Genomic DNA, 27,767 nt, shown 5'->3' on the forward strand with positions numbered 1-27,767 from the left:
CACCCTTTGAGAACTGCTGGCTTAGCACGAGGTACTGCGCTAAGAATTAGGGATGCGGAGAGACACATGACACAATTATGCTAGAGACTTGTACACAAATTCTGTCGTACAATTAAGCATTGGAGTGCATGACCCAATGCTATCAGAGTGTCAGGAAACAATGATTCACTGCTCTTGGAAGAAGGGAAAAAGTGAACATGCCACCAAAGAGAGGTCCCCTAAGCAGTGTTTGAAAAGGGAAATTAAACAGATTATTCCATTGCACATGTATCCTAAAATCCCCATCTCTTCAGAATCAATACTACTGTTTTTACAATTTTGAAACCATGATGTGATGATTATGACACTTACAGATTACTTTTAAAATTCATTACCCGTGAAAGAGATGAAAATATTAACTATAAATTTGACTGTGGAAAGATTAAAGTGTGACCCTGAGTACATATAAAAATGTATAAATATTCACAAATTCTAATCATCGTTCACCTGAATTCAGTTTTTCATTGGAGTTCTGTTTTTGAGGCTAAGGCAGAACTGAGCCTAAGACAAGCAAAGAATTAGACCCATGGGACACATCGATTGAATGGAAACAATTTCTACACATATGTATATAATTTTTCCTCCCTCAGGAAAAAAACTACTCTGTTCTTTTTTCTCCCTCTCTCGATATCTAATATATCTAGATACATACATATATATATATATATAGAGAGAGAGAGAGAGAGAGAGATTTGTGCATATATATACACACATAAAGACAGATAAAAATTTAAAATAATCAAACTAAGCCAAAAAAAACAAATATATTTGAAATCTTTTTTGTTGTTAAATAATAATAGGCTGTAATTCAGAAATTGAAGCCTAAAAGTTTCCTTTTTCCCAGCCTCCCTCCCTTGTATAATTCCCTCAGGGAGCAAATCAGCAGGGGTTGAATTAGGGAGAGTGTGTATGCCTTTGTTCAGAAACTGTCTATTACACAGGCACTACTTCACTGTTTTTTGATAAAAGATCTATCTATAGTTAGCTTAGCATAGGTATACAATTAAGAAATGTGTTGTCAAGAGGAGAACATAGATAAATAGAGAAGGGCCAATCAGAAAAACTTTACGCAAGACATACCCTTCCTACGTATAATTTACCGCCCTGGAGACCCAGTCCCTTGCCACCACTAAGAAGGAGTAGTATTTTCCATCCTGCCTTATATTAAAGATTACAGCTGTTGACTGTTTCAGCAATAAGCAAACTATATTAGTTTGACATTATATATTAAATGATATTTGCAACTGGATCATTTGTTGGAATACATCTTCTCATTGTTTTTACACTCCTTTGATTGTTTTATGAAGTCTGTACTGACATAGAAAATATAATACTCTGGGGAAAATATGACAATTATGAATTATCATATAAGCAGAACTTCACTAATTTGGAAAAATGGAAGTGAGAAGGCCATGTGACTTGATGAGGAATCGGAATCAGGGCCTGCTTTAAAGAACACATAAACACATGCTGCTCCCAAGGAGACTCTCAGAAAGGTCCAGCTGGGCTTGTCTTAATAAGCATAGAAGAATCACTTAGGCTTGTACAGGAAGTATCTGCAATTAGATAATGCTAAAATGTTTTTTTAAAGTACCTCCAAAAAGTTTGCTCTTTTTTAAAGAGCCTACCTCCTCTGTAATCTTAAACTCTCAAATGTGTATATAGCATACTTTGTCAAATTAGTACAAATACTTCCACTCATCTTTTTCCTGAATTATGGTACATTATAAAATCAAGATGATTTACTATAATTCCATGATGATTTTTATTTTATATTAATAATATAAGAGATCATTTAAGATGCTTTGAAAACTGCAGAGTATATGTTTTGTTTCCTTTTTCATATATCAGAAAAAGAGACACAAAGATCGTACACCTTGTTGGGAGGGAAAATGGAGATTTAATAATGATTATAGATCAAAGACTTCTCTCTGTTGATTCATAACTAAGTTTTCAGCAACTAAGCAAGAGATAGCCATTCAATAAGGCATTTTATAGGCATCTTTTATAGCTGAGTAATATAAAATAGATGAAAGTATTGTCCTTACCATGCCCTTAAAATGCAAAGAAAAAAAAAACACAAAACAGCATTTATTTAAGTTGATATTATTACAACATAATGCATTTATTTAAAATAGAGGTGAATTAAAAGGCATAGATATCTCTTATTCATAAGATTTTGTTTACCCTCTCAAGTTCTTACATGGTGTTGAGTATTTCTGAGCCTATTTTCCTCTCTTTCCAGCAACAGCCGTCTCCAGTGAACAGAATCCTGTTATTATAATTGCCGTGGTCGCAGTAGCAGGGACCATCATTTTGGTGTTCATGGTCTTTGGCTTCATCATTGGAAGAAGGTAGAACACAAATTTGTTCTAATCTTTAACACAAAATGTATTGACTTTTCAGAATTATGTCAGCCTATTACTATTTAGTGTACAAATTGAAATATATATGAAATACTAGAGCTTTGTAAGTAAGTAACTTTGTAGGTAAGTAAGTAAGTAACTTTGTATTAGAACTTTGAAAGTAAATATGAAATATTAAAGGTCAATAAATTCCCTTAAGGTCAAATGCAGTATGAGCTTAACCATTCATTGCCTTTAGCATTGTAATATCTATTGGGTGTGTTTTCATTGGTTACTTTTAGTTAGGTTTCCACCATAAATACAGGAGGTAGCTGAGGAAAGATGTACACATTTAGTTCCTGGGTCAGTGGAGACCATTTAAAATCTTTTGTTATCGCTGTTGTTTTTCAGAAAAAAGTATAAGCAAATATTCGCTCACTGATAAATTTAAATTTATAAAGTATGTTCTCTCTACATTATCTCACACAAATACTTCATATTTTGTACTTCTTTTAATCATATGAGTTACTATATTATTAGCAATGAGTTCATAACCATGGACAAGATTGTTTTTTTTTATTTTGTTTATTGCTCTAACTAGCATGTTGTCAAAGAATTAAAGCAGTTGTACTGAATTTTAAATATATAAAGTAAGATTATTGACTGAGATCATCACAAATCTGATTTTTTTCTAGGCACTGTGGTTATAGCAAAGCTGACCAAGAAGGGGATGAAGAGCTTTACTTTCATTGTAAGTGTTTGGTTTTTCTTTATTATTATGTGCCCCAGTTAATTCAGACACCTGGTTGTTAGCATTGGCATGAAAAAATTCCTAATGTCTCATGCTTGAAAGTACGTAATGAGCTCAAAATGTTGCTTGAAAGCATTTGAACAGGATATTTAGAATGAAAATCATATGATGTGAATTTTAAAAACATGGAATATCTTGAGAAATATAATCTCTCACAAGAAATTGTAATATTACTGCAGGATATTTCGCTGCTTTTATGTCACGATTTTTCGTTCTGCAAATTTTGCCCAAGTGTTTCATACCATTCTAACAAGAATCCATTACAAGTTGCATGGCCTGTATTCTAGCTAAGGAATTCATTTAGAAGTAGAAGGGCAGAACCTTGTTTTCCCACTCAATGAGTGATGCTACCATGAAAGACCAAGCTATGGAGCCTCTTTTTCTTCAGCTACTATACATTGTCTGTCGTGTAGATATTTCCCTTGATATCAATTCTGTAATAATAGGATTCAATCCTCCACTGTTTTTCTGGGGCCTTGGGATACCTGATTTTTAAAAGTTGATTTTAGAAATCATATTCAGAAGAGATCTTTGGAAACCAAGGAAAGTAGATGCCCCTCTGCATTAATCTTATTCCTGTTGCAATGTGGATGACCAGGGAAAAAATGAGAGCTATGCAAATAAATATTATAACTTCACATAGCCAAAGTAAAGATCTCATGATCATATGATTTGAGTTCAGACACTTAATGATGGTCTTATCCAAACCCACTCTTTTATTGTTAATCCTTGAAAATATTAAAAGACAGTTGCATTTATTATTTTTCTTGGTAGCATAATATTTACTAAAATTTATCATGGATAGATGAATTTCCTAACTGGCCTAAAAATTATACCGATCATTGTGTTATTTATCAAATTACTTTGTCAGTATCTAAGAAGATATTGTCATGTACTCATCCTAAAGTCACAAAAATGTATAAACATCACTCAAGAAAATGTGTGGTTTAAAGTCATAAATTGTGAGCATTGTTATTACCGTTACTATTATTATCAATGATGAGTTTGCCATAGGCAGTTTACAGAGATACACAGAAAAAATGGAGGTTCATTTTTTTTGTCTTTCCCAACATGAGAGAATATCTTCCCCAACGGGAAAAAGTAAATCAAAATTTGAATGCCTAAACTTTTATATCTAGTTTAATATGTATCTAGAAGAGTAACTTTTAATTCCTAAAATGCCCAATTCTACCCATTTTGTGAATAATTTGATAACAGAATCATTTAATTTTACCATCATCAGTATGTCACTTTTCTTTCCTATACTGAATATATCTGACACATCCCCAAATTATCAAATACATTGTAGCTTATTTGCTTTTAGCTTTCAGGTTAACACAGAAGGTAAATTGAAACATGGCTTATCTAAAACATGTTGTATAGCCTTATGCTAAATTGTCATCACTCAGTTTTAATATTTTGATGCCATTGCTTTTTTTACATTTGACATCAAGTTTGTAATCAGACAAAAATAGAGCTGCATGTCCTCCTTGCTGACATAGATGAGATAAATGATATATAAAAACAGTTTTCATCTCCAGAACAAAATGTCAATGGTGGTTTTAAGATATTTAACACTCATGAGAAATGGAAGTGAGATACTAAAACAAAAAAGCTCATACTCTTAAATTGACAGAAACAACAAACCAAACTATTCAGAAATTATGTTAATGTTTTTCTTATTTTAAAACATCCATTTTTAAATGAATAATGAAAAACTAAAGTGCACTTAACAATATCCTATCCTGGTAAATGCTTGATATTTTCGAATCACCTTTTTTACAGGGTATCTTTTTTTGTCATTTGATGAGTACCAGGCATTTTATTTGATTTTATAGCTGTGTCTAAAATACGTAAAGTACAAAGCTATGGTCACCAGCTATTTACAAGTTGGTGTCCTTTTATTTCGTTAGTATACAGACAATTTTCTTAGGTGCTAAGACACCAGATTGAATTTTTACAGAAACATGAAAGCAACCATTTAACTAGCTTTTAGAGCACTGAATTTAATAGAATGTCCAGTCATTTGTATCAGGAGCCCTCAACTCTCCATGGCCCCAAGTGCTACATTTAAAGACATAAACACAATGGAGAAGTTTAGTGAAGCAATTCCAATTTACATTTTGTTTCCTCCTACCATTTCTTCTAACAATGTCTTTGAATCCAAGCTGGGCAGTATTTCATGTTTTTATGCCAAAATTGCTCTGGCCTGTCAAAATGTTTTATGACAGCTTGAATAAAGAACCATCAGAGACCCATTTGAGATGCAGAAGGTTACCTCCAATCTAGCTCCCTTATCACAAAACAAAACCAAAAAAACAATGAAAGAAAGAAAGAAAGAGAATAAAAAGGGAGAAGATGGCTCATTCTCCATCTGCCTGCCAATCTAGGAGGTTAACCTATTGTTTTCTTCCCTTCTCTCTTTTTCTCTTTCCCCCCTCTTCCCTGTACTCCTTCTTCTCTCTTTTCTCTTTCTATACCCTCTCTCTTTTCTTCTTGTGTTTTTTTTCATGTTCAGCTTTAGTAACAAATGAGCATCTGTCAGTTTTATAAACTGCAACAATAATTGTTTAAGACAATCAATTTTGGATAAACAATCAACTACAGCAGAATAAATCAAGATTTTTAAAACCCATTTTCTTTAGACATTCTGCTTCTTTTTGTTTGTTATGTGTTTATTTTTAAAATATAATTTTAATTTAATGTGATGACATAAGCACAGTTAGGCTGCAGTGTAATACATAAAGAAATATATTGTTCTCAAAATAGTAAGATTTAATGAAAAGATTGTTCAGTGGCTTTGTTAAAAACAATAAAGTTTTTTTGAGGATATAGTGTAATTCTTTTTATTGCATTAATATAACCAAATATATGCCTATCTATCTTATCTTTGTCTTTAACCAAATGATTAGATTTGGAATACATTATTGTAATTGAATTTCATTTAAAGTTGACTTAGCATTATCTGTTACCTGCATGCTTCTGGGTGCATTTTAAGAAGATTTTAACTTTTAAGATGATTCTATGTTGTTTGAATTTTGACTACCTTTTCTGAGGCATATTGGCTACCTCCTTCCAGAGCCTTATAATTGAAAGTTCATATAGACCATTCCTCTTTCAAATTGCTGTCATACATGGTTAGCAGATCCCAGGAATATTGTAAATTTTCTAACTTTACTCTGCATTTTGTACATCTGGCCTCTACTACCCTTCAAGGTGAAGATGAAACTGTGTCTTTAGTAGATTTCTCTCTGATTCTGTGATAGCGGTCCCTCATATCTTGTACTAATTTTATGTATATGTCAACAGTGGCTGGTCTTTAAGAAAATAAATCAAAAGAATAAGTAAGATGTCTAAATGTTTTTAATATTGCTGTCAGTGTAGTAGCCTACCTGTAAATGAAATGTCTTCTTTTCCCAGTGTATTAATTTGATTGATTGACTGACTGATAGATTTACAAATGTGTTTCCAAGTCCATTACAAACCTCAATATGGCTTGAACTATGCCATGATAGCAGTGAATTTAATTAAACCTCCAGTCTGATAAGAGTCATGTCAGAGAATTTTGGTGATGTCTTTTGTTGATTTACTGGAAAAGCAATTCAGTTAGTAACCTATGAGCTGGATCCTATGTTACCTATAGAAGCTTGCAGATAATACCTATACGCCAACAGACTGAAGTAGTCTGTTAAAACTGCTGTGACTCAGGTGATGTGGAAGCAAGTTCACTGTTCCAAGGAGCACTCTGCATAATGAAATTCCTGGGCTGACTGCACAATAAGTGCTTTGCTTCATCACAGTCATGCTTTCTTACATCATTACAGTTAAATTTCCAGGCACCAAAACCTACATTGACCCTGAAACCTATGAGGACCCAAATAGAGCTGTCCATCAATTCGCCAAGGAGCTAGATGCCTCCTGTATTAAAATTGAGCGTGTGATTGGTGCAGGTAAGGCTGTTGTAGCTTCCTTGTTCAGCTGTTCCATTTAGCCAGGATCGAAAGTCGTATATCATAATGACAGGCAAATAATTATACCTCAAGTATAGAACTTTTGCATTTACCTGAACTGTTGGAAGCAATGAGGCTGTACTTGTTTATGAGAGCTCAAAAAAAAAAAAAAAAAAGAAAAAGAAAAAAGGTGAAAAAGAAGCACATGCCACAGAGAATCTCTGTATCTTTTATCTTCTGTTGGATTTTTAAGATAGTGTTCTACTGGAAGCTACTGCATAATAGTTCTGGCCTGTTGTTTAGGGAATGCCTTAGTAATTTTTTTTTTAATTAGAATGTTCCTCAATTTTGCTGGAATATACATTTCCTCTTACTTGATCAACCATCTTCTTGCCGGGCTTTCATTTTTATCTCTTTTTTCATATATTTGTAGGTATTAGTTAGCTGTTTAATTCCATGCAGAAAATTAATTTGTATAAATTATTTAAAAGGGATGCTATTTCCTACATATACAACATATTTTCAGAGTAATTATATGTGTTGGATCCAACTCCCTTAAATTTAGCAGTCATGGTGCATATGAATTCCAGACTTTTAAATCTTTAAAAAATATTTGCTTTTCAAACAGCAAAAGAAATAGCAATGTTCAGAATTTGCAAATGTGCCCTTATGCTCTAATCATCAGTGTACATTAAATACTCTATTTCAAATCTGTGCTTTTTTCCTTAAAAAGTTTGCATTGATCCAGTTAAAAAAAAAACAGTTTGTATAACAGATAGTTTAGGAAGCTTAAAAGTGTTTTTAGAATTATGCATTTACTTTGTGAGAAGAAATATTTTTGAGATTAAAATGCACTTGCCTGTTCTATTACTTCAGGAGAATTTGGAGAAGTCTGCAGTGGTCGTTTGAAACTTCCAGGGAAAAGAGATGTTGCAGTAGCCATAAAAACCCTCAAAGTTGGTTACACAGAAAAACAAAGGAGAGACTTTTTATGTGAAGCAAGCATCATGGGGCAGTTTGACCACCCAAATGTTGTCCATTTGGAAGGGGTGGTTACAAGAGGTAGATATTGATATCTTTCATTTATCACCCTGACTGTCAGAAAAAAAGTATTATTTTGTACCTAATCAAAAAAGCAAGTCATGAATATATTTCAAATTCTAAATGAATGTTTTTTTCTTGGTATATTATGGGCTAACTTCTTCTTTTATGTGACTACCTCTGAAAAAAATCAGGATTAAATGAAGGCAGAATGATAATTAAAGAATAAATCTGATAGACAGAGTGACTGATATTTTCATTCAGCTTCAGTAGCCATAAAAGTGATACGTTTTAGTGTTTACATTTTATATCAAGTGTCATTTTTTTCTGAGTTTTGTTCAGAGAGCAAAAGTCAGAAGAACACACTGACTTTGTTGTTTAATTGTGAATCATAACCGTCTTCCAAACAGACTTCCAGACTCTGAGTTTAGCAGCAGCACTGGGGACGTTAGAAACACTCACAGCTCACCCATTCAGCCTTTCAGAAGAGCACCACATTTTTTATCAAGGGTGAGAATGGGAATAAGCCTGAAGTTTAGGTTATGGTTCCTGAAGCAATGCTTTTTTTTTTTTTCCCCATATATATATGTATATATATGTGTGTGTGCATTTTTTTTAATTTTAGGGAAACCAGTCATGATAGTAATAGAATTCATGGAAAATGGAGCCCTTGATGCATTTCTCAGGGTAAGTACCAAAATTATCCTCTCATTCTAAATATACTATACATACTACCACTATAATAACGATTTTTTACAGTATAAAAAATAAACATTATAAACTTTAACAGATCAGAAAAATTGCTTTTAAAAAAGCAGATTAGATTAAAAATCAGAATCCTAGTCTGGTTTGAACTAGAATCCTTTTGAGCCAGGAATTGCTACATTGTGATTTAAACAATAGTACTTATTAACATATTCCCTCAAGTACAGAGGATACCTACCAGAAGCCCTTTAATTTGAATATATGTTGTAGAGTAACATTTTACTTTTTCAGTAGGAAGAGATAATACAGAGAAGACTAAAAAGTGAGATGAGCATTCATTATTAGCATGATGATCCCAATTCTGCTGTGTGGAACCATTTCTATCATATTGCTATATGAACACTGAATGTAAAAGATACAATTACTAACATTTTGAAAATTAATAATATGTGATTATTTTTGTAATAAATTCTAAATATATAAATATACACATTTTTGCTTTGAGACTTTTCACCTAAGAATAAACACATGTTAATATTTTTCTAAACGGCGAGGAGAAAATAGTCTAAAGAGTAAGAGAACATGCAGTTTTATCATACATCATCTGGAATGATACATTCAACTTAAATTGTAAACAATCAGAAGATTTAGAGAAATTTTTATTTCTGCATCATTATGCTATGCATAACTATCACTTCTTTGGAATAAAGCATCACCTAGCAAGCTTATCAACTCAAACCAATATCCTCATGCAACATATTTACAATTCTGCTGGAGAAATCTGTGAATTAAAAATGGCTTGGAGGAGTGCCTGGGTGGCTCAGTTGGTTAAGTGCCTGCCTTGGGCTGGTTCTGGGATCCAGCCCCATATAGGGCTCTCTGCTCAGCAGGGAACCTGCTTCTCCCTCTCTTTCTGCCTCCCTCTCTCTTTGTCAAATAAATAAATAAAATCTTAAAATAATGGCTTAGAAATAGATGGTGGCCAGTCTGGTTGCTGTAGAGCTCTCAAATCCATTTGCTAGTGCATCTGTTTTAGAGAATCTTTGTTCTAAGTAATGTTCCCACCAACAGCAAAATAAGGAAAAATATAGAATGAAAACAAAGTCAGCCAGGATAACCATTTTCTACTTCTTAGTTTTTCTTCATCTTTAATCAAAAACTTTCTCCTTTCCCTTTTTTATTATTTGGAGAAAAAAATATCTCAATATATGTGTCTTCATCGCTTTATGTATTTCTAGATTATTTACATAATTTTTAGCAGATAACAAAAAATAATTACTTGTCAGGGATAATATTTTCAGATATTCCATTCCCTAATTTTGACTCAAAAATCAGTGTATACTTTTGGATCTGCACAACCTGAAACTATTTTTAATCAGTAAGAATAACTAAATGATGATTAAATCACTAAACGATTCCCAAAACTTTTTTGTATTATCTGAAGCTCAGTTGAATCAACACCCATTTTATTTTTCACAAATGTCTGTATTATGTAGAAAATTGGTTAATAATTCCTATTATGCTATAGTAAATGACTAGTGTGCAGTTTTCACAACAATTGTCTCCCTTTGAAAGTAAAGGACTTTTATTCTTGTCTTCCTGTAGAAACACGATGGGCAATTTACCGTCATTCAGTTAGTAGGAATGCTGAGAGGAATTGCTGCTGGAATGAGGTATTTGGCCGATATGGGATACGTTCACAGGGACCTGGCAGCTCGCAATATTCTTGTCAACAGCAATCTTGTTTGCAAAGTGTCTGATTTCGGCCTGTCCCGGGTTATAGAGGACGATCCAGAAGCTGTCTATACAACAACTGTAAGAAAAAGTCTCCTTCTGCCCTTCTTTGTCTTCCTAAGGTTTTCCGACCGAGAAAGCAGGACTTAGTATGAAACTCAACAGTAGAAAAGAGGCAAATTGATCTCAGATTTTTGTAGTTGCTGTTTTCTCCTTTTAGAAGAATCACTGCTGTTTTTCCACTCTACATGTAGACTAAGAGAAGTAAGATCAGAACGGCAACATGCTTGTCTTATAATCAGGGTGTTCTTATACATAATATACAGTTTTATACAATGACATCTAGTTGCTAGCTCTCATAATTGTAGCAAAGAAATATAATCTTATTTGAAATAAAGATTTTAAAAGAATATTAAATATGCTACTAATTCTTACAACTTTTGTGAGATCAGAAAAAAAAGAAAAGAAATGAGGATTTTGTTGAATTCCTTATATTTCATTCCATTTTCATAGTTACGTTGCCTAATTTGTCATTGTCCTTTGACTAGACTCTTGCCCTAAGACAGCCTAAGGGCCCATTAAATTGAGTTGCCTTAAAAATGAAAACTTGTAATCACATTTTAAAAACAGATTAGTACGTTCAAATACACTTAGAGAGATTCAAGATGGATAGATGGGATGTTGCTGAATTGCTAACCAAATATACAAGTATTTAACTGCAGCTTTATAGTTCTGCTATAAATGATTTATAAGTTATTATGCATATTTAAAATTTCAATTTCTTTTTACAACAGGGTGGAAAAATTCCAGTAAGGTGGACAGCACCCGAAGCCATCCAATACCGGAAATTCACATCAGCCAGTGACGTATGGAGCTATGGAATAGTCATGTGGGAAGTTATGTCTTATGGAGAAAGACCTTACTGGGACATGTCAAATCAAGATGTAGGTGTTACACTAGTTAAATGAAAAGGATTTCATACATTAATGTCCATTGTTCTTGGAACATGTAGGTCATGGCTCCTAAGAAGAAACTTTTATAGAATTAGAAAGATATGATTGCTGAGTTGTCACAGTTATTCCCACAAAGATTACCATAAATTAATGGTTCAGTTAATTTCATTCTGAAGAATTGCTTCTTTCTTTTTTTAAAAAATCCTCTCGCTGTAATAGAAGCGTACAAAAGATATGTTGTCCTAATAAAGATAATGATGCTGTGCTTGCACATCTCTAGTGGGAAAGTCACACGAGTGAAAAAATCATTTGCAGAGAGGAGGGAAAGGAAGACAGTGTTTTATTTTGTCTTCGAAGCTTATCTTTCTTTTTCTTTTAATGTCCTGAGAAAATGGGTTTAAATTATCTATTGTTGATTGATTTGATTAAATTTTAATTTCATGAGACAAACTAGATGTTATGATCAGTATTGGTAAGTGTTTTGTAGTGATATTTTAGAATGTAATCACAATGGGGGTGCTCTTGGAAAGTCCTGAAAAACTAGCACTTAACTAAATATGCATCGTGATACACACTAAAGCATAAAACATGCTGTTATCCTTTGAGAAAAGAAGATGATGGCAGTTCTTGGGAGCATACATCTCACACTAAGAAACCATTTATAAAATAATAATAGCATAAGTGCAAATTAATATTTGCTTCTGTTAGGTTGGATTTTATGAAATTGGCATTCATGTAAGTCAGAAATGTTCAAATACTGGCAGATTCATATACTTACTGAATCTGAAATTCAGTGAGTGAAATCTAGATAGAAGTAGAGCAAGTGTAAAATTTAGGAACACACCCTGGATTTGAACTGGAAATCTGAGAAGACTTTGGTTCATAGCTAATGAGAGAATTTTCCAAGGGGGTGCACTGAATAGTCCAGAAGCAAAAGCTTAGCGAAGTGTGCAGAGATGAACCAAATAGACTCCCTACCCTAGAACAGAGACGTGCACATTGGTAGTGACTTGATATGCAGATTAAGTTGGGGCAAATTGATGAAAGACTTTGTGAAGGAGTGGCTCAGTGGGTTAAAGCCTCTGCCTTCGGCTCAGGTCTTGATCCCAGGGTCCTGGAATCGAGCCCCACATAGGGCTCTCTGCTCAGCAGGGAGCCTGCTTCCCTTCCTCTCTCTCTGCCTGCCTCTCTGCCTACCTGTGATCTCTGTCTGTCAAATAAATAAATGAAATCTTAAAAAAAAAAGTGCATGTTCTCAATGAGTAAAGAAGTAAGTGGTGCTTGAGGAAAGTCTGTATTGCCATTTAAAAGAAGGACATGACTAGCAAACTGGAATAGAGAATTCTTGAAGTATTATAGACAGGGGCAGCAACAAAAGCTGACTAAAGATAAAATTGAGTTATTTTTCATAAAGAGGTCTCAAACATTATTATATCAAATCAGTATTGGGGGGGTTATTTTCAGAATTTACCTTGTCAAATTCCTAAAACTTCTAAATGGCTATTTTTGGACAACTAAAGTCAGATCATTTGTTGGTAAGGTTGAACAAGTTTCTGAATTAGCTGAAAAGCTCACAGCCTGTAGAGATGGAACTTTTAAGTCATCTAGATGTTTTGGTGTTTTGAACTGAGAGATGACATGAAACTTTTTTTGTTTTTTTTGGTTTTGGTGTCTGTTTTTTAAAGATAAAAGTCTAAATGATAAGTTCGTCTGGCAGAGGCAAAGTTGTTAATATTTGACAGGACTCAGTGTCCAAGATTTCATGGACTGTCAAAATGTGGGCAAACAAATCCTTGGGGCAGAGAAAGAGAAATATTTACATTCCCTAGACATTCGGTGGAGTTTCATTTCTTTTGACACCTTCCTTCTGTACTAGATTCAAACATAAAAGAATGACAGGAATATAAGATGACTTAAATTCAAAGTTCACTTAACTTCCAAAAAACAAATAAGAGAAATGGTTAAGAAGAAAAAATCTTCAATTTTAATTTTTAGAATTCCTTAAATATTCTTTGTTTTTGTCATGAAAATGAAATGTCAAAAATAGATAATTAGTGTATCAAGAATTAATAAATATTTTTACTGATCAAATGAAATTATGTCTACAGGGACATTTACTTCTGACCTAGAACGTTTAGCACTATCTTTCTTCTTTTTTTGTAATTATGAAGGTCTGGATTATAAATTCAGACACAAGTTTCTATAATAGTAAGAGATTACTGACACAGTTGTTTTTATAGTAAAATTTATATTAATATTCCTCTTATAGGATAATGCTCATTATTTTATACTTATGTTGTTAAAGTGCTATTTGAGCAATTACATGTTTAAGTTTCAAAATGCAGGGGCGCCTGGGTGGCTCAGTTGGTTAAGCGACCACCTTCGGCTCGGGTCATGATCCCAGAGTCCCGAGATCGAGTCCCACATCGGGCTCCCTGCTTGGCAGGAAGTCTGCTTCTCCCTTTGAACCTCCCCCTTCTCATGCTCTCTCTCTCTCTCTCTCTCAAATAAATAAATAAAATCTTTTAAAAAAATAAGTTTCAAAATGCAAATGGTAAAAAAAAAAATGAGTAATTCAAAATAATGAATTTCATTCTGGCAAAAAATTCTCTAGATAAAAACTTTTTTATTTTAAGTCTCTGGTAGGAGTTCATGGAGAGACTTAAGAGATCTGACAACCGCCAATGCATATGGAAATCTTGTGTGTGTATGAACAGATTGTGTATTCTGGGAAGTTTGCTTTCAACAGATCTAATCAGATATTATTATTTTTAATTAGTTTAGATTGGTTTATTGAGTGAATTAATTATCTTTACATTGTTCAAATTTAGTTGACAGGAATTTGTCAGGGATTTTAGAAAGCCTTCAAATTTCAAATGCCTTGGATTTAAGACTTTTCCGAAGATACCATGAGAAACAATATGTAAATTGATGCTTATGTTTGTAAGCAAGTCCACAAAATTCCAGGCTGAATGCTGAATAAAAGTAGGTTTCTGTGATCACTCTGATCCAGAAGTATTGTAGAAGTCAGTAAGGTAGTTTCCAAAAAGGTTTATTTGCATGCTAGGCAGGGCAGTGAGTAAGAAAAACTTGGTAAAAGATAATATGAGTGTGTTTGATGATAACCACATCCAAACAGGTTATTGTTTGATTAACACTTGAATGGATTCTTATTGTATGTTCATGTATTTATAACTTTCTTGAATTTTTACTGCAATGGGAACAGTTAGAATTTAGTTATTTGCTATTAAAATTGAGGGTGAGCTTCCCAAATAAATTCCTAGTTTTCTTTTTTTTTTTTTTTTTCTTAAAAATCTGCAGATGTGGGGCGCCTGGGTGGCTCAGTGGGTTAAAGCCTCTGCCTTCGGCTCAGGTCATGATCTCAGGGTCCTGGGATCGAGCCCCACATCGGGCTCTCTGCTCATCAGGGAGCCTGCTTCCTCCTCTCTCTGCCTGTCTCTCTGCCTACTTGTGATCTCTGTCGAGTAAATAAATAAAATCTTAAAAAAAAAAAATCTGCAGATGTTTGGCCCTTTCTGTAATGGCCTTTCAAAGAAAGATCTTTCTGTGTGTAAATTCAGTCCAAGATAATAAATATCACAGATACTGAAAATACTCTTAGCGTTCACAGTAACTATTTTTAATTAAATGTGTGTTTATTAGTTCAAATAAAACTTTCACCCTCAAATTTTGAAATTTTGAAATTCTTCATATAGATTATATATATAGAGAGAGATTATATTATATAGATTACATATTTTCTGTTTATAGTACTCAACAAAGTCATTTCTTCTCACTTTAAGTTAAACCAAATAAATTGTTAGTTTAACTAGCAGTTAGTCATAAGATGATAAAAATACGTGTCCATAAATTATTAAAATGGTTCATTAGAAGACTTTTTTTTTAAAGATTTTATTTATTTATTTGACAGACAGAGATCGCAAGTAGGCAGAGAGGCAGGCAGAGAGAGAGGAGGAAGCAGGCTCCCCGCTGAGCAGAGAGCCCAATGCTGGGGGTGGGGGGGGCTAGATCCCAGGACTCTGGGATCATGATCTGAGCAGAAGGTAGAGGCTTTAACCCACTGAGCCACCCAGGCGCCCCTAGAAGACATTTTTTAAGAGTTTCAAAAATATAATGCACTTTAAACTTACTCTCAGTTAAATTGTGAGCCCTGTTTTTTTTTTTTTTTCCTTTTACAAGTCACCACTGATTTATGAGTTTGTATTTTTTATATTATGATAGAAACAAAATTATGATCTTTTTTGGTAAAACTTTGCCATCATCCCATATGTGTGGTCCAGAATATTTAATTGCATAAAATGTGGGTCATATATTATTGTGAAGTTAATGGAATGGAAATGAGCATGAGCAAAGAGCAGAAGTCAATCATGTTAGATCCCATTTGGAGTTATTACAAGCCCGATATCATAGGGTCTTTCTGTATTCCTTTTTCTCTTAATTACAATGATCATACTGTAATGATACTGAAACACTTCTCAGCAAGAAACTTTTGTTTTTATTTCTAAGTATTTCTTTACAGTATATACCAAAGAAGCTCTCCCTATATAGATGTCATTTACCAAAGTCACTTCCTATTAATCTGGGACTTATCTAGAATTAGAAATTGCTTAATGTTTTTCTGTTTTCTTTGACTTCTATTAGAATATTAAGGCTAGATCTACCTGTAAACCACAAAATCAGGGAGAAAAGCATCTCTTGGACAGGAAAATCCCTGTCCAACAGGTTTCTGGTCATTTCATAAGAAGATATCTTGAATGAATTTTGTGAATAATTTTTGTGAGTAATTACATAATGCACTAAGAAGTGTAGGTTCAACCATTTTACCTGTGTGCCTTGTTGTTTCCAAGAATGTATAACTATTTGCAGAAAGTACCTTTTACTTTTCCAACTGGGAATAACATGCAGTTAACCAAATAAAAACTGTAGAACCTTTAGATTCAATCTTGCCTGAATCAGCAGGTTTCCCCTCAAAGGGTAGGTATACCTTGGATTATGCCAATGTGTGCGCTGTAGAAGCTGAGGTTTCCCTGCAATTCTCTCCAGTGCTCCTAGAAATAGGTGCTTCTTTCCTAATGGGAAATTTAAGGTTCCAAAGTCCATTCCCAATCCAGAGAATCTCTTGTTTTAAGTGCTGTCCTTAGCTGCTGTTCCTTAAAAAATGTGTAAAACACTGTATCTTTGAAAGCCAGAAGTTTCATTTTGTGCTGAAATTAACGTTTCCCTGCTGTAATAATAAGAATCATGAAATTCCTATAATGCAATAGGAGAAACCGCAGAAGGTTCATTAACTCATTCCTATAAGAGTCATTTAATGGTACTATGTTCATTGGCACAAAGACTTAAGAATATATTGGGTTCAGTGATGAAGAATTCTAAATGTTTTTATGAAGGCTTGGAGAGCTGCTGAAAAGTATTAATGTCTGGAGAATCATGATAAGATTTAGATTTACATTTTATTATTTTTTATTTTAATTTTTAAGTAATCACTACACCCAACATGGGGCTCAAATTTACAACCCTGAGATCAAGAGTCTCACGCTCCACGGAGTGAGCCAACTAGCCACCCCCAGATTTGCATTTTTAAAGATTATTTTCAAGGCAAAAAAAAAAAAAAAAGAAAAAGGAAAGATCACTCTACATGCATTGTACAAGCAGGGACATTGGTTAGAAGGTGATTCAAAATAGTAAGGACTGCACTAATGTTATAAGCATGGTAGAGGAATCCTGTCAAATCAGGAAGATAATGCTTAGGTTCAAATACAAGCAACCTCCAGTATAAGGAAAGCCACACTTTTCCCAATTAGGGCAAAAAAAAACAAAAAACAAAAAACCTCCCGATTGTTCATTATTGGTCATTTTGAATATATACATTTTTAGAAGTTGTCAATTTACTTATTCACAACTTAAGCCACTGTTTAAATAACTTAACCTAGCTTTCCAAAGTACAAGTAAATGGATGTGCAGGATGTACAATGTAGTAATCAGGAAAGAATTTTAGCTGAGGATTTGTCTTATAGTACTTTTCAAAAATCACTATAATTAAGCTAATCTATTTACCTTTTAAATTTTATCAATTTGCATATATAGATTTTTCTTAACGTTCCTTTTTTCTTTTTTATATGAAGGACTTTATGTAACAATTATTGATGCCAGCTACTTCATTCATCCCAAAGGGCGACCTTTTATATTTTAATGTGCTATTCTTGAATGTCAACAAGCATCTTAGGGATATGTTTCCCTACAAATATTAAGTTAATCAACATTTCTTAAAGCCAACTTTCTGTCTGCCTACATCTGACTTTATTTTCTTCAAAAACTCAAGGTTACCTCTGTTTTTTTTCCAGTCTTTTTTTTTTTTTTTTACATTTCTACTGCCATTATGTCAGTCAGTATCAAAAAGGATTTGTTAATCCCCCTTGATATGATGTTAATGTTTTACCAGTCCTTATTTGTGTTGCTTGCCTTCTTAATTATTTTCCTGTGCTGCTCCAATTTCTAACAACTTCTGATGTTTGAGATCTATTTTTGCTTTCCATATAAACAAAAAGAAAGAAGTCTGTATAAGTAGTTTTCAGACTTTTTGATTGCCATGTACCTGTGTCTTTGGAGACTTATTTTTCATGAATATTCAAAGCTTGATGCAGTGTTTCAGGCTGTTATTAGATATAAACAGAAAGCAATGTGCTGATAAAACTTGAACAACCAGCACTCTTGAGCGGGAAAGTCCTAATTTCTAACTTTTCCCAATTTCCTGGTGTAACCCATTCCCTAGCCCCTTTGCAAGGCTGATTTCATTCAGTCTGCCAGTGTGAGGTCACTAAACTTGGAAAGTGGTACAGTCACCTTCAGGAACCACCTGTATACTACTCGTTCCAACACCCCACTCTATATTATAACCTTATATGTTTCCTAAGTAGGTAGGCTCTATATTATATAAAGTAATAGTGTGCTTGGTAATATTTTCTATCATAGCACATTCACGTATTTTGAGATCTAGTTTGAAAGTGTCATTTGAACCCTGCAAAAAGTGAAAATTTGCAGGGGGTGATTCTGGGATCTCAGATCTTCCTCTTACAACTTGAAGAATTCATACATCCATAGGCAACTATGTACATGTACAGCCAGATACAAGTAAAATGTTTCCATAACATATTCCCTTTTAAAAACCTCTGGGATGACATGAAAATTTTTTCATCTATTGCATCCTGGTTGAACTTAATCGCTGCTTCTAATTCCTAAATCAACTAGAGGTGTCATGATATCGTGCTCTTCATACATTCCTTAATAACACATCGAATGTTTATAGGTGTTCAGGAAAACAATAACCAAGTTTTTTGCAAAGCTTCGAAGGGCGCTTCAGTCCTATCTCAATACATCTCTTCGCCTACTAGACAATGCATGTTATTATAATTGAACCTCAATCAGTAATATTTTTAATGTCCCTTTGGCTATTAGGTTATAAAAGCAATAGAAGAAGGTTATCGTTTACCAGCACCCATGGACTGCCCGGCTGGTCTTCACCAATTGATGCTGGACTGTTGGCAAAAGGAACGTGCAGAAAGGCCAAAGTTTGAACAGATAGTTGGAATTCTAGACAAAATGATTCGAAACCCAAATAGTCTGAAAACACCCCTGGGAACTTGTAGTAGGTAAGAAATACCTAAGTGGATGGAATCTGGGAGACATTCAGATATTCACCTGAGCCATGTATCTCCTCAATCCTAACCCAATGGCAAGCTGACATCTGGTTTAAACTATAAACTGATGTGAAATTTATTGTGCTCACAGAAATTATTGTTATTTTTTTTTCTTTTCAGATGGCTTACCTTAATTAAATTAGTGTTTAATGAGACCTATTATTATTGTCTTTTGGTTTTCTTAAAAGTTATGGCAGCTATCACTGGCTATCTGTTTTAGAAGACTTTCCAACTGGAATTTTGTGATTAGGTGGCATTTCACATTTTCAAGTCAGTACTCCTGTTACGTGGGTCTTTATTACTATCGCCTTTTTTGCATGCGGCAATTTGCTTTGCTTTGAGTCTTTTAGTAAAACTAAAACTAGTTTAGTTTTATTACTTATTTTTTTTATTATTAGTAAAACTCTGTGAAGTTAAAGTTTATGACAGTAGCTCATAAGTGATGAAAGAGGCTTACCCGTCAAAAGGAGTCCAAAACACTGCATCCATTCTCTGCACTTGGCTCGCTAGAAATCATTCGGCTCCAGCCGCTAGGTGAACCTGATGCTCACTGTGCCCTTGCAGAGGTCGTAGGAACTCACTACGTGCTCTCAACGGCGCCATCAGTACAGCGAAGACACGGAGTTCTCAATAGCACCACATAGTCAGAAAGAGTTAGTCCACAGTCAAATGTGTTTCCTTTCCTCTCAGCTGCTTTTGGTGAAGCAAGTGAACAAATAAATATGGACTGATTACAAATACTGTTGGCTGGAATTTTAGAAATGTGTGGAAGATGCATCCGGAGGTCGTAAAATCTAAATACAATGTAAATTTCAGAGTTTGTAGTTCCCGGGCAGCCTTTAGATTTGTATTAACTTGTCCGTTTATCCATTACTATAACACCCATTGGAATATGTAATTTTATTCTTTAGAGCCTTTTCTTCTTCTTCTTCTTCTTCTTCTTCTTCTTCTTCTTCTTCTTCTTCTTCTTCTTCTCTTTTGTATAGGCAAAGACATTCTTTATTGGTTCATGAAAAAAAAATGTGCTTTTCTGTTTTCATTCATATCTAGGCCAATAAGTCCTCTTTTGGATCAAAACACTCCTGACTTCACTACCTTTTGTTCAGTTGGAGAATGGCTACAAGCTATTAAGATGGAAAGATATAAAGATAACTTCACAGCAGCTGGCTACAACTCCCTTGAATCAGTGGCCAGGATGACTATCGAGTAAGTTGAAGCTCTCAGAATTCTATTTAAGCATCTATTATGTACAATCTGAGCTTTATACATCAGGTCATCTGCCATATATTAAAGAGAAGTAAACCACAAAACCAGGGAGAAAAGCATCTCTTTAATAAGTGCCTATTATGTGCCAGACATTGTGCTAAATAGACCTTTGAAGTTGTAGTCCATTTTTAAACTCTCATAGCAATCATTTTAAGTCAGTAGTGTTATACACAACAAGGCGCAGACTCCGAAAATGTAAATATTTTCCCAAACTGACTCAACTAGTGAGCGGTAATTCGTTTGTCTCTATAGACAGTGTTCTAAACAACACACCATGAGCCTTCCTCTTCCCTTAACCACTGTACCATTTGGGTGCGTATTCATTAAAGAAAGAAACTTCCATTGCAAAGGAGGATTTCTTTCACCACATTTTTGTATGACGTTAAAAACTCAAAGCTTCATACCCAATACCAAATGCATTTTGACATCCAATAGGATTACTTTCTGAAGAGATCCAAGGCAGCTTAATTCAATTAACTGTAACTGAGAGTTTAGCTTATGTTTTGGAAGGTGTGTGATTGACTCATTATTTTTTAACCTGACGAATGACCTCCTAAAACAACTTTTGAAGTTGCTGTGAACTGGAAGTGAAAAGAACTGAATTTTCATCTCTGGCTCCCTCACTGATTATGTGGTCTTAGGAAATCCACTTATCATCTCCGAACATCAGCTTCTTTGGCTGCAACATAACTCACGGGCAACGAAGCTCCTCTCGATCAGTGTGTTTGAAAATGGGAAACGGTCTTCAAGGTTCTATGAGCGGATCCATGTTATGTACTGTTGTGCGAAGGGTTTCACATGTTTCAGCTGAGAGTGCCAGCAATCAGCTTCTCTCTCCTGGCAAGTCAGGAGGTGGCATCTATGTGAACTTAAGCGTGTACATGCTCTCTTGTTTGGTTTCCTTCTAGTTGCCACATGGGAGAGCTGGCATAAGTATACCCCATCTCTCCAAAGCAATCTACTTCACTGAAAAACTAGGATCCTCAAAGTCTTTTTAGACCACGACTGTGAAATACTATGCTACTGTACTGTTGCCATCTTTTATCCACTTGCAAATACCTAAGCTCAATCTTCCTGGCTATTAGGAAAAGTAAAACTACATATATAGACACAGTTAGTCAATGTCACATTTAAGCTATTAAACATAGGTATTGCACATTTTAGAAAGTAATTTTTTTTCTAAAATGTAGTGAAATGATCAAACTGAACCGGAGTCAAGTATACAACCAATAATATGCTCAGAATTACCCTACAATAATGAAACTCAATATAAATCTTTTGGTGATCATCGAAGATTCTTGATTTACTAGAGCCCAGAATGCTTACATTTGCACCACTTCCTCTTGTAACCATTATCATATGGTTTCACTTACTTGTGGAGCATAAGGAATAACATGGAAGACATTGGGAGATGAAGAGGAGAAGTGGGTGGGGGGAAATTGGAAGGGGAGACAAACCATGAGAGACTGTGGACTCTGAGAAACAAACTGAGGGTTTTGGAGGGGAGGAGGGTGGGGGGTTGGGTGAGCCTGGTGGTGGGTATTAAGGAGGGCACGTATTGCATGGAGCATTGGGTGTAGTACATAAACAATGAATTTTGGAACATTGGAAAAAAAATTAAATTAAAAAAATTTAAACTTCACTTAGGTTCAAGAATACCTTGCAAATAACATTTCCTGATCTTACCTTAAGTTAAGAATAATTTTAAGACTTTGATTAATTTTGTGTACAAAATTTCAGATCAGTTTAAAAATAACTTATGGCAGGTTGAGAGCCTGAGCAGTTAGGTTCTTGGAAAGGAGCACGCTGATGAAGCTTGCCAGTCTGACCCACTGTAGGAATATGATCATAATACCCGAGACCACTTAGATAAGATCTGTTTGCCTCAGATAAACAGAAGACTTAATTAAAGAGCTGATGACAGTTGAGTACCAAACACATTCTTTGTAAGGTAACTAACAAAATGCATTTGTCTTTTCCAGAGATGTGATGAGTTTAGGGATCACACTGGTTGGCCATCAGAAGAAAATCATGAGCAGCATTCAGACTATGAGAGCACAAATGCTACATTTACACGGAACTGGCATCCAAGTGTGATAAGCATTTCTCCCTTATGAGGGAGATTATGGATTGAGAGAGAACAGTACTGGCCTTCGGTATATGCATAAGAATGCTGCTAGAAGACAGTTGAGGTCCTGGGTCCTTCCTACAGTGAAGAGAAGATTTAAGAAGCACCTATAGACTTGAACTCCTAAGTGCCACCAGAATATATAAAAAGGGAATTTAGGATCCACCACTGGTGGCCAGGAAAACAGCAGTGACAATAAACAAAGTACTACCTGAAAACATCCAAACACCTTGAGCTCTCTAACCTCCTTTTTATCTTATAGACTTTTTAAAATGTACATAAAGAATTTAAGAAAGAATATATTTGTCAAATAAAATCATGATCTTATTGTTAAAATCAATGAAATATTTTCCTTAAATATGTGATTTCAGACGATTCCTTTTTAAAATCATTTGTGTTTATTCTTCATAAGGACTTTGTTTTAGAAAGTTGTTTATAGCTTTGGACCTTTTTAGTGTTAATCTATGACACATTACTACACTGGGTACCTTTGAAAGAATCTCAAATTAAAAAAAAACAAAAACAAAAACAAAAAAACAACCACATAGCATGATTGAAGATATATCTCTGTCAGAACATTGGTATCCTTTTTGTGCCATTTTATTTTGTTTAATCAGTGCTGTTTTGATATCATTTGCTAATTGGCAGGTAGTCACGAAAATGTAAGTTGCCAAGAGCTCTGGTATTTTTTAAAAAGAAATTTTTTTGTAAAGATCAAACAACACACTATCTTTTCAATGAAAAAAGCAATAATGATCCATAAATACTATAAGGCACTTTTAACAGATTGTTTATAGAGTGATTTTACTAGACAGAATTTAATAAAAAAACAAAAACAAATGCAAATTGTAGGTTTATGACTATAAAAAATTGAGGCACTTCATCTAAAGAGTGTTGGTGAAGGCAAGTCTCTGAAAGCAAGAACTATCCAGTGTTACCTAAAATTTAATCCGAGCACATCGAGGTTCTTTTCAATATTGAGACATTAGGAAATTTAGGAGAAATAGTTGACGTATATTTTATATCCTATTCTGTTTAATGCAGTCCAAACACGAATAGAAAGAAGTAAGTTTTATATTAGAACTCTGAAGCAGGAGAAAAGGGGCAGTTCACGTTTTCACCTTTCAGAAACAAATCGGCTGCACAGGATATCACCACTGCAGTTTTTAAAAAGCCTTTTATTTGTGAACACTGATGTCAGAAGCTTATTAAATGAAAGAACTCTTTTTACCGTGTAAGGAAGAGGTGAAGGATCTGGCTTTTTTTTTTTTTTAAGCTTTATTTATTAAACCATATTATTTGATTACTGTGTTAGAATTTCATAAGCAATAATTAAATGTGTCTTTATAGATATTTCAGGAATGTATGCATATTATGAGTAATGCTTCCGAAGTTATGAAAATCATGAACTACCCCAGAATTGAACTGTTGTACTTCCAAAGAGAATTGGGCTGTTTATAATGATTTTAATAGAGAAAGATCCCAGGGATCGGTCATAATTGGTCTTGTTTGATAATGTGGGCATCCACAAACAAACAAATAACAGAAACAAAAACCTGTAAATGTTCCTTTGTAAAACTTGTAAATTTTATTTATACTGTCTTGTTTTGTACACACATTTCTCTGTAGTGGGCTCTGAATACATTGAAAATGCACTATATTTTTCTATTTTACTTGCAGAGCATCACAAAAGAACAGGTATTTTCAGTGCTACATAATGTGTTTTCCCACATTTAGGACCAAAGATGGCTATAGAAAAACTCAAATGGATTGCTTCCCAAACCCCTCCCCACCCCCTTTTTTTTCTTTTAAATCACTGTACAGTGTTATTTGATATTTTAATTTATTTTTTGATTGACTAGAAAAATCATTTTAATTTCACTAAAATGTTTTTTGTCCCTAAGGAAAAATAATCTGTAAAATACTTTTAATTAGCATAATACAGTCACCTAGACACTTCCATTTGTAATCTTTGTAATAGACTGTAAATATATTTTTGGAACTATAACACAACGTGCTTGAGGGTTATTTTTCAGTGTCTGCAGTGTATACAAGTGTTTATACTAAGTACAGCACTTTACAATTCTAATCAGTAGCATTGGCCTTTGAGAGAATGAGTGAAAGAGTTTGAGTGAGTGTTCCTAATTCCGTTTGGATTCTAAACTCACTAATAATGAAGTTCTTTTCCTGTTCATAGCTTAAGGTGCTTATTTTTTCTATTAAAATTAAATTAACAAAAAGCCATTCTAGAAATAGAAGACATAGTATGGTACATGCAAACAGTGTCTTTCCTGCTTTTTTCTAGCACTAGATTTATAGTTGATTAGTCTTTCTTGAGTAGAAGGGCAGAATAAAAGTTTTTTTGAGTTTTTTTTTCAAAAATAACTTTTTCTTCAGCAATATACCTCATCTGCCTTAAATTTTTTACAGCTCTTTACAGGGAAAGGGGAGAAGGGATGGGAAAGACACACAGCACAATAGGAAGTGTATGAATACATCACTCTCTCGTTCGTAGGTTTCTTTTCCCAATCAACGTTATGATTTTGAAATACATGTATGTGAAACAAATATTCAGAGAAGAAGAATTAACATTGTAATGCTGATTGTAATACTCTCTTCCAGAAAGAGATGAAATGGTATAACGATAAGAATGTACAACTTGCACCTTGAAATCTTTTTTTGATAAATTAGTGCTCAGGGGAGGAAAGGTAGAGAAAGCGAACGTCAAAAATAGAACTCAAAAATTATAAAAATGCAAAAGAAAATGGCCTCCTTGCTTTAACAGAGCCACCTTTTTTAGAATGCTGTCTTCACACTTGACTTGTGTTTTGCATTCAGTACTGAAATAAAAGTAACTTTTATTACATCTGAATCTAACATTTTCTCAGCAATCGATCTGGGCCTTGTTTACTCGAACTGGTGGTTTATGCTTGTCAGAGCACTATTAGTTGAATCATATTGTATACTTATGTAATCTACATTAGCTAGCACTATTTAGGACTATATTTTAATTGCTCCTCTTATCCGTGTTTTTAAGACAATTAAAATGGTGTAATCCACCTCTTTTTTTTTCCTTTTTTTTCTTTCTTTTTTTTTTTTTTTCTTAAATTTAGGTAATGCTGATATTCTCCCTTTTGTTTCCTGAGTGGCCAGAACAGTGCTACTCGCTGATGTGCATGTTCAAATAAATTATTGATGTGTATTTTTTTGCTCTATGTGGAGAAATCATGGGGAACTTGGGGCGAGATGTACTCTTTGTTGGTTGAATTTGTCCCTCCTTGCCTAAGAATTACTACAGGGGTCATCCTTTTATAAGGACAAACTGCTTTTGAACAGTGTCTTCAATGTATCAAGCACAAATAACTCTTTCTTCAACACGAATCATAAGTCTCTTTTTACCAGCTTAAAATAATAAACAAGTCTATTAGACAATGTAAAGAAAATCCTGTCTCCAATCATTGGCCGGTTCCTTTATGTCCCTTACTCATTTATTTTCTTACACAATATCATAAAAGGAGATGTCTAGAGTAAAGGTTTCATTGAAATATTTCAGTGGACCAATTAGAATATAAAGAAAATTAATAGCCACTGATTCCCTTCATCCTTTTGCACAGTGACTTAATTCCACTCTAATTATTATAGAATAACAAGTAAAGACTGTATCTTCAAAGAGCCCTACTATCAGACATTTTAGTTAAAACCTTTATTGTTCTTTTTTTTTTTATTGAAACTGCAACTGCATGGTACTAATAAGAATATCTGTATGTGAAAGTTAAATATTTTGTCATCAGACCCTGACAAACACTTTAGACATCTGATATAAAATGGCAGCCTGGGGAGTTTTGGCATTTAAGATGTTGCAGGACTGTGAAGAGGGGATCCAGAGCAAACGGAAAAGGTGATAAACCTGGTGGTCTGATTGGGTCGCTTGCCATCGACCCTGACTCAGTGATCCTTCCAACTTGCCCCTGCAACACAGAGAACGAAGTGCTCCCTATTTTGCAGCATCACCATTTTAAGATCTACAATGCTTAACAAATATCTAAACATGTTTTCAAAAATGAAAATAGACTACGACTAGCTGAGATACTGTCACTGCTAATCACTTGTGATGCTGGTACTCAGGCTAGGCTGAGCTGAAACACAAGGTTTAATCTTGAAGTCTTGGCTACCCCTAACTAGTCTACAGGCAAAGCTCTTGTGAAGTTCACATGGAGATAATTATGCAGCGCAAAGCACTGATGGGCAGTCACATGTGGTCTCTTAAAGGACTAGATTCGTAGGCAGTACAAAGATACTCTATCCTGCCAGCACGCATTTCCCTGCACAAGTGTAAAGCTATTAAAGATACACATGAGGTCTATCACTAGGTAAGAAATAGATTTGAAACTCACTGTGATCATCAGTAACAATTTCGTTGTTGAAACACTTTTAACTCCTACTTTTACCGTTTGTTTTACATTATTGGCTGCATGAAAATTCAGTCTCAATTTTCAGAAAGGCTGCTGAAAGGAAGACACGTAAAGCAAAAAGGTGGTCAAATTCTTGAGTGCAAAAGATCATTAACTAACTCCTGATACTAACAAATGAGAAAAGGCAGTGCATGGTGACTGGCAAAGATCCAAGCTGCCCTGAGGGGAACACCATCCTCTTGGTTTATTGTTAATGTCCCCTCAATACCCCTTACCTCCCTCCTCTTCTTGCTCTGGCTAGTACATCTCAGCTTGAAGAATATGGGCAGAAGAATATAATATTTCAACAGGAGTGCTTCTGTGAGTCTCATCAGATTTAAGTGCTGTAAGGGGATATTTTTTTCAAGTTCAGTGATTGAATGTAATTAAATCTATAATTAAACAATAAAAGACCTCTTCTGATTGACCTTGAGGTTAAAATAAATTTAATTAATTGATCTAATTTAATTGGACCTATTGCACAAAGTTTGGTAGGTAGCAATAAGTAGCTGTAGTGTTCTGTAGGTATGTAACAGCACGAGGAATTCTTGACATGCATAAAAGTAGTGGGATTTCTAAATTTCCAGAATTTGATGATTTGGAGATAGTAGCAAATGAGCTGTTGT

General features: G+C 34.2%; 1 protein-coding gene across 6 annotated transcripts in view; it reads left to right on the forward strand.

Moving 5' to 3' along the window:
- EPHA7 (EPH receptor A7) overlaps nt 1-22,659 on the forward strand; it is a gene marked incomplete at both ends in the record, with an annotated part of 167,696 nt that extends 145,037 nt beyond the window's left edge. For 2 of the 6 annotated variants that reach the window (XM_080805651.1, XM_080805653.1), the window contains 10 exons: nt 2,285-2,393; nt 3,080-3,135; nt 7,020-7,145; nt 8,022-8,207; nt 8,812-8,873; nt 10,497-10,706; nt 11,420-11,569; nt 19,055-19,248; nt 20,347-20,502; nt 22,545-22,659. In XM_080805651.1, the coding sequence (XP_080661777.1) occupies nt 2,285-2,393; nt 3,080-3,135; nt 7,020-7,145; nt 8,022-8,207; nt 8,812-8,873; nt 10,497-10,706; nt 11,420-11,569; nt 19,055-19,248; nt 20,347-20,502; nt 22,545-22,659 (1,364 nt within the window). Of the gene's footprint in view, nt 1-2,284; nt 2,394-3,079; nt 3,136-5,713; nt 5,749-7,019; nt 7,146-8,021; nt 8,208-8,811; nt 8,874-10,496; nt 10,707-11,419; nt 11,570-19,054; nt 19,249-20,346; nt 20,503-22,544 lie in introns of those variants that run through there. The other 4 variants (XM_080805652.1, XM_080805654.1, XM_080805655.1 and 1 more) reach the window with 2 other exon arrangements.
- Between the last annotated feature and the right edge of the window lie 5,108 nt (nt 22,660-27,767).

The sequence above is a fragment of the Martes martes genome (genome assembly GCF_963455335.1).
Source record: "Martes martes genome assembly, chromosome: 6".
NCBI lineage: Eukaryota > Metazoa > Chordata > Mammalia > Carnivora > Mustelidae > Martes > Martes martes.